This window comes from Nematolebias whitei, chromosome 20, assembly GCF_014905685.2.
Source record: "Nematolebias whitei isolate Nwh7 chromosome 20, NemWhi1, whole genome shotgun sequence".
Taxonomy (NCBI): Eukaryota; Metazoa; Chordata; class Actinopteri; order Cyprinodontiformes; family Rivulidae; genus Nematolebias; species Nematolebias whitei.
The window spans coordinates 27,337,538-27,350,742 of record NC_056517.1 but is presented as its reverse complement, the minus strand read 5'-3'; the positions used below and the strand labels follow the sequence as shown (position 1 = coordinate 27,350,742).

Here is a 13,205-nt window from a genome sequence, read left to right as displayed (position 1 = left end):
AAAAAAAAAAAAAAAAAAAAATAGGTAAAGTTATTAAACAGCATGGGATAACCAAAAAAAAAAAAAAAAAAAAGGCCATGCTCAATAATCCAGGTATGGGATAAATTTTCATTGCTATGCTGATGATACAATTATATTTGTCCATGAAACCCAATGAATCCAATCAGCTACTTAGACTACAAGCATGTCTTAAAGACATAAAAACCTAGATGACCCTTAATTTTTTGCTTTTGAATACAGACAAGACTGAGGTTTGGCTGTTGGAGCTGAGCATCTTATGAATACATTTTTCAGTCTTTCTCCCTCCTTGGATGGCATTAATCTGGCTCTAATGTTAAAAATCTTGGTGTTATTTTTGATCAGGACATGTCTTTTACCCCGCACATTAAAAACGTTACTAGAACCACCTTCTTCCACCTGCATGATATCGCTAAAATAAGAAACATCTTATCTAAAAATGATGCAGAAAAACTGGTTCATGTATTTGTCGCGTCTAGACTGGACTATTGCAACGGTTTATTATCTGGGTGTCCAAATTCTTTAAAACGTCTTCAGTTGATCCAAAATGCTGCTGCCAGAGTTTTAACTGGAGTTAGTAGGAAAGATCACATCTCTCCAGTTTTAGCTTCTCTCCATTGGCTCCCTGTCCAGTCAAGATTTGGATTCAAAATCTTACTTCTAACCTTCAAAGCCCTCAACATCCTAGCTCCATCTTATATTACAGATCTTATTGTTCCATATTTACCTAACAGAGCACTTCGCTCTTAGACTACAGGCTCACTCGTGGTCCCTAGAGTTTCCAAAAGCAGAATGGGAGGAAGATCTTTCACTTATCAGGCTCCTCTCTTGTGGAGCCAACTTCCAGTTTCTGTCCGTAAGGCTGACACATTGTCCAGTTTTAAGACTGGGCTGAAGACTTTCCTTTTTGATAAATCCTATAGTTAGGGTTGACTTGTTATGCTGCAAGTTTGACTATTGGAGGACAAATTGACCTCATTTTGTAAAATTAATAGTTGTAATTCAATGGTTTTCATTTGATACTATTTCTATCTTAACGTGATTCTCGACCTGCCATTGTGTATCTGTTCCTCCTTCCTGTTCCTCTCAAACCCAGCCGATCGAAGCAGATGGCCGCTTGTCCTGAGTCTGATTCTGCTAAAGGATTCTTCCTCACGAGGGAGTTTTTCCTTTTCACTGTCGCCTTCATGCTTGCTCAAGATCAGAGTTCTGTGATGGAGTTAAACTCAAAGCAGTCTGCTCCTCAGATAATTAATGTTAAATTGTTATTTTTATATATGAATGTTTCTGTTCAGTGCCCTGAGATGACTTCTGTTGTGACTTGGTGCTATATAAATAAACTGAATTGAACTGAATATATATAAAGCTCTTTATTAGAGCAAGTTTCCAGTTTGAGGTCAGGAGACAATAGGCTTATAAACTTTTTTGATAAAGCTTATAGTTAGGGCTGCTTTCATTAATCCGGACCCTTTCTTTTAGTTCTGCTGCTATAACGATGCTGGCAGGCCTCCCACAGTGCACAGAGAAATCGTCTTTACCTAATCGCTTGCTTCTTTGGTTTACATGCATACTGCATTTACTGCTGTCTGTACCTTTGTGGTTTTTTTTCCTTTTCTGTCTTTTAGAAGGAAATCCTGGCCATTTGCTTTAGTTACTGTCTTTGTCTTTGTCTTGTGTTTTCGCGCCCCCCCAATTAGTCGAGGCAGATGGCAGCTCTTGCTGAGTCTGGTTCCGCTGGTGATCACTTCCTGGTAAAGGGAAGTTAAAAGGAAGACTTCACTGTTGCCCCCTGGCCTGAGCTTGCTCAGGAGGGGGGATTAAATTGAAAGATTCAAAGCAGTTAACTTTTTGTTACAAACTGGGATTATATAAAAACAGTCGTATTGAACTTTAGTGTGCCCTGAGACGACTTTTGCTGTGATTTGACTATACAAACAAACTGAGTGGCATTATTAGTGCATTAGTAGCTACAGTTATATTTTCTATATATAAATTAATAAGATTTGTAAGTCATGGCACATCTGTTTTAAGGGCAATATAAATGTTATGTTCACATTCGTAAAGCTTTCTGCTGCCTTTCAAGTTATGTAATTTCATAGTAACACTGACACCAGCGCAAGTCTCACAGTTTTAGTAATTCATGCTGATTTCTTCAAATAAGGGATCCCACACCCAGTTCTGTCCGTTAAAATTAGAAAGATGTCTTTGTTTTTTCGTGAGGAGTCAGATATGGAATTTTCCTGAAATCAGTTCAGCCTCGGGGCTCCACAGTAAAGGTTGAATGTCTCCAAGCTTTGCACTCAAAAAGCAGTTTAGCTTCTGTGTCTTATATTTTTAGAGCCGTTTTCTTTATAACCTAAATATAAGTGTTTGTTTTTGCTCAAACAGTAACTTATACGATTAAAATTTCTAGTGATTTTGGGCATCCTTTTTATAAAACGTCCTTTTTTGGACCACTTTTGTCAGCCTAAACCTCTTCAGCTTTAACTGAGTTACAGAGATTACTCCTCCTTGTGCAAACTTTCAGTGAACTGTTGAGCAAAGTAAAAGAACACTGAGTAGTGTGGTCTATCTGCTTTACTTTTGAGGCTTTTAGAAAAATGTTTTCCCTGTGACCTGGGCAAACTTGACCACAAACGAAGGAAAACCTGTCAGCCTTGAGCTCCAAGCAGCAAACGAGTGGAGGCAGTGAGCAGACAAACACTGACGACTTGCTTTTTCTACACAGATGGTGAATAAGGACAAAATGCATTACTACAAAATGCAGAACAAGAGTTGTATTTGACATTTTCTTATATGTTTGCATAAAAGTTGACTTGATGGTCTGGTGGTTGATTAACATTTATATTCCAGCTTTTGCTGAGCAGCTCTTCTACATTGTCAGAGATTTCTTCTTGGAAAGATGACCAGTATTGACTGAGTGATGAATGAGTCAGTGGAGTAACTTGTTTATTCTATGACTGACTGCCTTCTAGGTGAAGGAGGAAGCCCAACAGCCCCAGATGGTGTTCACTGTGCGCCATGCAACCGTGACCTTCCAGACAGATGGGGACACATGGCGCGAGCAGAAGGAGAAGAAGGCGGCCCTTATGGTTGGAATTTTGATCGGCGTGTTTGTGCTTTGCTGGATCCCTTTCTTCATCACTGAGCTTATAGTGCCACTGTGCTCCTGTGACATTCCGCCAATTTGGAAGAGCATCTTCCTGTGGCTGGGTTACTCAAATTCCTTTTTTAACCCACTCATATACACAGCTTTTAATAAGAACTACAACAATGCTCTGAGGAACCTATTCTCCCGGCAGCGCTGAGGCACTCTGAGCCAATGCACACCAGCTTGTACTGCGTTACCTCTCCAAACAGACTAATCTGTTTGTCACATCATCAACACATTGAAAAGATGATAACCAGAAACTGTCTCTATAAAAAAAAAATATAAAAAAAAATCTTTTTTTTATTTGGTGTTTTGTCTATTAAAGAAGTCATCACCCCTCTGGACTGATTTGGGTGATTTTCTTCAAATCGAGTTATTAATTTGCCATACTGTGGCAGCAATGTATACAGTGTTTACGAGTTCATTTTCTCTCTTCCAGTCTAAGGAAACTAACAAACATGCAAACATCCTTGCTGCCAGGAACAAAAACATTGCAGAGTGACACTGTAAGAAGAAAAGAAAACCAAATGAACCTCATAAGCATTACGCCAAGAAACAACTGTGGGTTCTGTACAGAAAACGCCATTAAAACGGTCATTATAGATATCACTTCCAGCAAAACAACAAGTTAAATTATAAAAATGATGGATTTGGGACGCTGAGATTCCTCAAAGAAAGCCATAAGCTGTTCAGAGACTTTCGCTTTGCGTTTACATGATCACAAAATGCTGCCACTTTCAATTTGTTCAAGTGCATTTGTAGATAAAGGTACATTCTGTCCTCTGATGCTAAATACCTCCCACACATATTGTAAATCCACACTTACACTCCTTCCATGAGAAATAGCAGCACAAGTCATTATTTCCTCAGATGAATTGCTCTGAAGAGGTAAAACGGAGGGATCTGTTCTATCACAGGATACAGAAAACATGATTAATCTTAAGACAAAATCGCACAACTAGAAGCAGAGCATGGCTATCTACCATGCCCACTTTTAACAAAAACAATTTCACTCCAATCCAACATTTATTGGTTTCTTCCTTTCCAGTATAACCTTCCTCTGAGCTTTATTCAACTCTGCAAGGTATTTTGAGAAATATTTCGCACAGAAACAAGACCCAAAGAAAAAAAAATCTTTTGAAGTTCACCTCTGCAGAGGAATTAGTTTTAACTAAAAGCAGGAAACCTTAGCAAATAAATAATTTATGAAAAGTCAAAATGAATCGAAATAGTATATACCGTATTTTTCACCTTATAAGTCACACTGTTTTGCATAAATTTGCAAGTCCTGCGACTTATACATCGAAGCGACTAATATACCCCCCCCCCCATATTTATAACCTAATTTTTGGCTGAGATCTGACAATTTCATTCATTCTAACATGGAAAATATTGAACACTACCATTTTCGAGCATTAAGGCAAGCCAAGTGTCTCATTAATAGGTATAAGTGACTATTAATGAGACACTTGGCTTGCCATATAACCAACTTCATCTCGCTCTGGAACTCCTGGAGCAAACGTCAAATCAGCTGAATGTCAACGTGCCACCCAGGCAAAATGCAGCTGATTTGATCGTTAAAGTGCATTTATTAAGGAAAAATTCAACTGAGACACACATTTTCTGTAATGTCGAACAAACAAATAATTGTTAAATTTTGAAGAAATGCACAACGAGTCCTCCCTCTGCGCGCTCCAGCAGCCGCAAATCGATTTTCGAAATGCAGCTGATTTGACCAGTAAAGTGCATTTATTAAGGAAAAGTGAACCTGAGACAAACCCTTGCTATAATTTTGAGCAAACAAATAATTGTTTTTAAATGTTAATCTTGTAAATTCTTGTTAAAGTCCTCCTGTGCACGTTCCCACGGCTGCAATTTTGGCAGCTAATCAATTTTTGGCACAACACTGGCTCACGTTTCCGGGCAGTCAGCGGTGATGCATAACAAATGCGATGCGTCAGCGGTGGCGCATAATAGATGCGAAATATATGGGAAAGAAACTTATTTACTGTAATTTCTAGATGCACCTGAATATAAGCTGACCCACTAAATTTAAAAGTAAAATTAAAATTTTTACATAAATAGGCCTCACTTGTCTATAAGCCATGGGTGTTCATGTTATAACATGAGATATTTACACAGAATTTTTTTTTTTTTTTACTTTTGATTAAATACGTACTGGTAACAAGCACAAATACAGTAAATGGCTGTTTTGTTTTTTTGTTTTTCTGAACAGTGCCTGTAACACGGCTGATAAAAAAAAAAAAAAACAGTAATCTACCAGGAAGTCATTGATCACTACCTCCCAAAAGAGATGTGTATTGGGCAACTATGTGAGCGCCTGGGTGTGACAAAGCTAAATGTTTTGGTGGCATGAAGCTCGTTAGCCCATCAAAAACAAAAAATCCATAAATTATCCACAGCATTATATAAGTTGCAGTGTTCAAAACGTGTGAAAAAAGTAGCAGCTTATAGTCTGGAAATTATGGTATTTGTTTCCACTTTATTTGACATTTTTTGACTGGTGCGACTTATACGGCAGAAAATACAATAATATATAGCTGCTTGAGTTGCTGTTTTAACAAGAGGATACAGTTTTGACACATTTGTTAGTGGGATTCAAGTCATGCTGTGACAAATGGGTTTGTGAAGAAGAAAAGCTAATTTCATAAAACATCCCAAACGTGCTCCAAAGATTTCCACATCAAAGAACAACAAGTCATTTCTCGGTATAGTGGTGTTTTTTTTATTTGTGAATGTTTTTGTGCAACATGATTGCTTTCTTGCACAAAACACCACCTTCTACTGAAAGTATTCACCGGTAAAATCACAGAGCGAACCTTTTCTCCATTGTGTGTTTTGTACCATGTACTGTGAAGACTCGAGCATGGGAAACACATTCTCAGCAAATAGCCGTGCTACATGTAGTTGTGCTACGTTCAAGATTTTGCACCATATTTCAATGAGAGAAGAATAAAATGTATTTCTTTAAGGTAGCTAATGTGACTGTCTTGTGATATGTGTGTCCTTATTTGTTAGGTTTTTATTGTCCACATAACCTTAAGAAGAATAAAGGGTTTGATTTAGGAAAATGACTTAAGGTATTAATCATGTTTGACAAGATATGATGAATGTATTTGTAAAAAAAAAAAAAAAAGCTAAATAATTTACAAAATTTAGCATGCTATGCCCACTGAGAATGCTATTACTAAATCATAAAATCCAAAGATTGTCCTGTAAAAAAAAACATGTTAAAACTTAATCTTTTTTCAGTTTCTTATATTCTTGTATTCTTTTGTTTAGTTTGATTTTAATGTCCAGTTCAACACTGACCTTTGCCTGTGTGAGCTGTTGCTCAAAACGTGTCATTTTGCAGTTGGTTGTTTCATGTAATGAAAAACAAAAAAAATGGTATGATTAGTAAAATTTTATATTTTGCAATAAAGCATACCGTGTAATTTCCACATAAGGCCTCAAGGTTCGTGTTTCTGGATTACTGAATATGTTGTCCCAGCAATGACTGGACACAAAAACAACACATTCACTAAACTTTCATTAAAACCCTGCTTGGTGGCCTTAAAACAAAACAATATAATATTATAATGTAAGTAAGTTTCTTTCAGCTGTTCCCGTCTTCAGGGGTTTGCCACTGTGAGTGAATTCACATGAAAGATTTGGCAGTTGTTTTATGCCGGATACCCTTCCTGACGCAATCTGACCTTGAACCTGCAACATCAGGATTACAAGACCGCTCCCCTAACCACCAAGCTACTGCAGACTCTAATATGTTATTATAATGTATTAGAACAATTTATGTTTTTGTGCAGTGGTGCATAAAAGTTTGTGAATCCTTTAGAATTTTCCATATTTCTGCTTAAATGTCACCTAAAACATCATCAGATTTTCACAAAAGTCCTAAAAGTAGATAAAGAGAACCCAATTTAACAAATGAGACAAAAATATTATACTTGGTCATTTATTTATTGAAAGGAAAAAAAGAATCCAATATTACATATTTGTGAGTGACAAAAAATGTGAACCTCTAGGATTAGCAGTTAATTTAAAGGTGAAATTAGAGTCAGGTGTTTTCAATCAATGGGATGATGATCAGGTGTGAGTGGGCACCCTGTTTGATTGAAAGAACAGGATCTATCAAAGTCTGTTCTTCACATCATATTTGTGGAAGTGTATCAAGGCACGAATAAAAGGAGATTTCTGAGGCCCTCGGAAAAAAGAAATGTTGATGCTCATCAGGCGGGAAAAGGTTACAAAACATCTCTAAAATGTTTGGACTCCACCAATCCACAGTTAGACAGATTGTGTACAAATGGAGGAAATTGAAGATGATTGTTACCCTCCCCAGGAGTAGTAGACCAACAAAGATCACTAAGAGCAAGGCGAGGTCACAAAGACCTCAGAGTAACCTAACAACTGAAGGCCTCTCACACATTGACTAATGTTAATGTTCATGAGTCCACTATCAGGAGAACACTGAACAACAATGGTGTGCATGGCAGGGCTGCAAGAAGAAAGTCATTGCTTTCCAAAAAGGACATTGCTGCTCATCTTCAGTTTGGTAAAGATCACGTGGACAAGCCAGAAGACCGTTGGAAGAATGTTTCGTGGACGGATGAGACCAAAATAGAAGTTTTGGTTTAAATAAAAAGTGTTATGTTTGGAGAAAGGAAAACAGCTTTCCTGCATAAGAACCTTATCTCATCTGTGAAACATGGTCGAGGTAGTTTCATGGTGTTGATCTGTTTAGCTGCATCTGGGCCAGGACGGCTTGCCATAATTGATGGAACAATGAATTCTGAGTTATATCAGAGGATTCACACCAGATACTGAAAGCAAAGGTTCACATACTTTTACCACTCACAAATATGTAATAATGGATCATTTTCCTCAATAAATAAATGACAAAGTGTAATATTTTTGTCTCATTTGTTTAACAGGGTTCTTTTTATCTACTTTTAGGACTTGTGTGAAAATCTGATGTTTTAGATCATATTTATGCAGAAATATATAACATTTTAAAGAATTCACAAACTTTCAAGCGCCACTGTATATATTTCTGAGAAAATATATTCTGGATTTATTCACATGGGTTTAAAAAAAAAGACAAAGATATGGCCTTATTTGAAATGAAGCAGTTGTAAAATCATGAGAAAATATGAATGCATCTTGGATATTGGTTAGGAGTTATTCTTCTTGTCTCCATGGGGTGCTGTGATGGACTGGCAACCTGTTCAGGATGTACCCAGTCTCTCACACAGTGACTGCTGGAGCACCAGCTCCTCACAACCTAACAGGATCAGATGCATTCAGACAATAGATGGATATTGTTTTTAATCCAAAAACTATCAAAGTGTAGAAAGACACACTATGAAAACAACTTTAAATACTTTTAATGTATTTTGTAAGTTAGCTGCATAGACCACGCTTGACCTTAACAACTTGTATTTGAAGAAATCATTTATAAAAGTTAAGTTGATTACAATGATAAAATTATCTTTGGGTCATACAAATTAATAAATAAATGTTAAAAAGCAAAATATATTTCAATAAAAATCTTAGAATGAAAATAGAATGCATTTTTTACATACTAAAGCTTTGTTTGGTTGAATTCATGGACCAATTGTATACATTTCTTAAAATTGCCAGAAGCTAGAAATTGTTTATTTATTTGTTGTTTTTTTATTAGTTCTAACCTGTGGTTGTATTGTATAACAACTACCAAGCTTGGAGTTTTGATAGGAGCATCAGCTGAATGAGTTGAACCAGAGACATATATTATATTATTAGATATTTGCTAACAGCTGGTGCAAACCTGTCCAAACCTCTGTCCATCGTTTCACAAAATAATATATTTTATGATTCCTCTGTCATAGAAGGTGTTTTATAAGCACCGAGTCTTAAATCTTCCTCCGGTGTCACAGCCAGCTCACGTGTTTCTGGGCCAGGAGTGAGTGAGCGCCTGCTCAAAGAAGCACATCCATTCATGTCCTCAGGGAAGACAGCAAGCATGAAAATGTGGCTTGGCTAAAATGACTGAAGATTAGAACCAAACACCTCTGGCACACAAAGAAACCCTGAGCTTTAGCTACTGGATTTTTTTTTTAATTTTATTTTCTATTTTAGAAAATGTGCAACCAGCATCTGCATAGCATATAAAAATATACCTTAAGCTCCTTCACCGCACTAAAAGTAACATTATCATTTTCAGTGTAAAAAGTCATAGATTAATATAACAGTGTGGACAGAAATAGGACTGGATGTGTGGGTTTCTTGTGGCAAGGAGTGACTCTTGAAATACCCTGTTTTGACTCATCTCTCTTATGTATTTCTACAAGAAAGTGGGCTCAGTCTCTTACTGTCTGAGGTGACACCAACTCTACTGCGGTGCCACTTGTTATTCTGTGACAGCTCATTCTTATCAAAATAGATCCAAACAGAAACTTCACAGCAGGACCATGGAAAAGAGGGTTCTACTGCGAAGAAGTGGGTACGTCTGATTTGAATGCATCCATCACACTCACTGTCTCATCCTTTCTGACTGCTTTCCATCCAGGTTCTCAGTGCGAAGCATATGTGACGGTGGGATAATGAAAAAAAAGAAATGTTTGAAATACCTTAAGAGGAGCTGATAAAGCTTTTTTTGGTGCCTTAAGACAAAAATGAGGGGATTAGCAGCACTTGGAGGATTTTCACAGTTTCTTTGATAATATCTCAGTGCATGAACCCTCAACCCTGTAGATATGTTGGGCAGAGACAAAAAACGCACGTTTGATTTGGAATTGTGTCCAATTCGTCTGAGGTCTGCAAACAGGATCTGTTGTGTTAAGTAGCACCTTGGTGACGTGTTTCAAACCAGTCTGCTGTTGAGATCCCAGGCAGCATGGCTTTACACGTGCAAAATGGAAGACCATTAGTCTAAAACAGTCAATCATAAGTGCATAACAAGCAAATGTTATAAGCAAAATGGCAGCTTACTATTCACCGAACCAGCCTAAAGACAAACGGGCCAAAATAGTTAAAAAGAAAAATAGTAAAGATCCTGTTGGTAATCCTCAGACTGACGAAGTCTTTTGGATGAAAGACGAAACGCTTTCTTCCAAAAAAGAAACTATCCAGATGACATGATTTAATGATTTTGTGAACTTGAACTAAGGCATTCATGCAAATTTTTTTTTTTTTTTTTTTTTTTTTTAAATCAGTAGAGTCGTGATAATAAGGACACCAATCAAAATCCGTGGAACAATCCTGAAAATCGTGGTTCTTTAGCATTTCACTTCTAAACCAGCTCCCAGTTTAGGTTAAGGAACTAAATACCTTCTGTAGTTTTCTAATTGAGCTGTGAAGCTTATGATTAAATTGACTCAGGTGGACATGAACCATTCCTTGGTTTTGCTTAACTCGAAATAACAACCTGAACACTTGTGTTTTCTCTCCTCTCTTACTTCCAAGACATTTGCTGGTATGTATGTTTTGACTAATAATGAAAGGAAATAATTTAATCTTCATTTTGGGACTGTTAAAAGTATGATTGCGTTTAATTTAAGCTAGCCTGTTGCATTATGCTTAGTTTGCACATTGCTCTTCTGTGTTTTGTGCTTTCCCTCTGTCTGTGTTTAATTTGACTCTTTCCTTTATTTATTCAGTTATCCATGGCACTGAGCAGCAGGCGTCTGATCTGCGGCTGGTGGTCAAAACAATTTCCAGAGTAAAGTGCCCTGAAATTGCTTTTTGAATCTGTGCTACATATTGTAAATAACGCAGAATTGAACAAATTTTCTTGAAAGCTTTTTCTAAAAGATGTCTATGCGACTTTTTTTTTTTTTTTTTGCATATGTGTGTGTCCAGCTGAGCTGCTTTTAGCTGCCTACTGAAGTTGGAGAATGTGCAAATTTAAAATATATTGGCTTAATTTTTCAATCCTTGGGTCTACAACCTTATTGTGTTTGTTTATTTTTGTCCCAAAGGCAGTGAATTTTTTTATCCTCATTATGTGCCTTTATTGGCTTGCTGCAGGGGTTTGATCCTTAGTTACAATTTGAGCTGATAAGCTTGTCAAAATAAACTACAGCATCTCATTGGTGTAGCCTTGTGAGTTCAACGTGTTTCATTTTTAATATAATGAGCCACAGGCACTTTCATGTTCAGGAGTCAGCCAGTTTGGATAGGTTGTGTATAAAATGGCACCTAGAACCTCGGCTTAACTGTGTGCACTGCTACAAATTGAAGCATTATTGTCCTGCTTTCCCACATTACTATTGTTTGTGTCAAATTAAAAAGTTACAAAATGAATGAGGCCGTGAAGCATTATTAAGATGTATTTTATAGAAGCCGAGAGGAGAAAATCCATTAGCTGTGCTTGTGCTGCAGATAAGAAGCATATTGTTGTTGTTTTAAAAGTATATTAAAAGCAACATTATTGTTAACATGTATTAATGTTCAAACACTGCAGTGTTCAAAACCACAATTTTCTCTAAAAAAGCGACACTTCAGACCGTTTGAAGAGAGGTTTTGTGGAAAGAATTTGATTTAAAATCAGTTGTAGATAAGAGCAGTTATTAAGTGCCATGACATAAGTTGATTGCTTCTGTCTTACAACTCAAATCTTAAAAATGTTATAGTGATTTATGAAAACAACTATTTTATGGAACTTGACGTTGCAGGGAATTTCACTCAACACCGTTAGACACAGAACTTTGTGTTTATTTTCATGCATAAATAGCAGCAGCTTGTGGCACGATTATCATAGTTCTGTCAAAATAATGAAGTGGTGCCAAAGTGATGATGGTATAAAGGTTCACAAAATAGTGTTCGTTTGAATCATTTTGATTTTTTTAAAACTGGGGTTGTTTTCTGATGGCAGCAATCCACTTTGTTCTGGGCTCCCCTCAAACTAGCTGTTAGCTCGTCAGCCAGAAAGAAACTGTATTCCTCCAAACTGAGGCCAATCAAAGAGCTATCCACCACAAGTAAGATTTTTAGTTGCTCATAATTATTGCACAGAACCCCACTTTGACAAATATAAAGTACAAACCCCTACTATTACTTTGAAACACAGCAGTATGAGCAACACCTGCCCACACAACATTCAACTTTAACAATCACACTCTTTGGCTAATGGGACAGCTCACTCCTCTTCGTTCTTCACAGTCAGCACATTCTGTGCTATTAAATAATCAATAAGAGCTAATGGACACTATAGGCATCTTCTGGAAACAGCTGAAACGATGTGGTCATGGGTGAGCAGAAGCAGAACGATCTATAGGTGTTGACCGCAGCCAGCTGCTATGATATATAACATGATGGCACTCCTCAGGGAGTCATCCAGGCCTGATCTTTTCCAGTTTTTTTTTTTTTTTTTTTTTTTTTTTAAAGAAGCTTTTAAAACAGTTCATTCGTATTTTCAGCCCACTGGGCAGAGGACTGTCAAAGTTTTAAAAGGTAATATTAAGCATAACTGAAAAGCACAATAGTTTGATATTTCCTGTGCAGTTCATTTGAAGCTGTCGCTCTTTGATTTAAGTGATTTTCTAGAGCTGGCAGAAAGAACATGTTGAGAAGAGCTGCAGCCGAGCGATCCATTTAAAGTGAGACATGGGCTGAGTAGAGTGCAAATAGTACAGACCAGCTGTTGCTGTGTATAAAAACTCAAGGCAGAAATACACCAAGTGCACACAATACAGATTTTTGTGGTTCAGCAGTAATTTACTGGTGTGCTTTCAATAATTACTGTAGTAATTAGGTCAATAAATCAATGAGCCTGATTAAATCAATGTAATAGGGACTTTGGTTTTTTTTTTTTTTACGCTCAAACCTGGAGAACATCAAATTAGCATGGATCCTAAAGCACAAATGACCAGATTGTGTTATTTGGATTATCTAGTTTTTGTATGCTTTACAGTAAAAAGCCAAATATATACTTTTGTTTTCCTTTTGGCTTTCAAAACCAAACAAAAGGCAGGCAATCAGCTTTCTTGTAAAGCTTCCCATTTCAATGATTTGACAAGTTTGTCAAGGACTT

General features: G+C 36.9%; 1 protein-coding gene across 1 annotated transcript in view; it reads left to right on the top strand.

Annotated features, from left to right (window-relative positions):
* Nucleotides 1-3,326, top strand: part of htr5ab (5-hydroxytryptamine (serotonin) receptor 5A, genome duplicate b) — a 17,586-nt gene extending 14,260 nt beyond the window's left edge. Inside the window, exon 3 of the mRNA XM_037693877.1 lies at nucleotides 2,994-3,326. Coding sequence (XP_037549805.1) covers nucleotides 2,994-3,326 — 333 coding nt within the window. The remainder of the gene's footprint in view (nucleotides 1-2,993) is intronic.
* The last annotated feature ends 9,879 nt before the right edge of the window (nucleotides 3,327-13,205 follow it).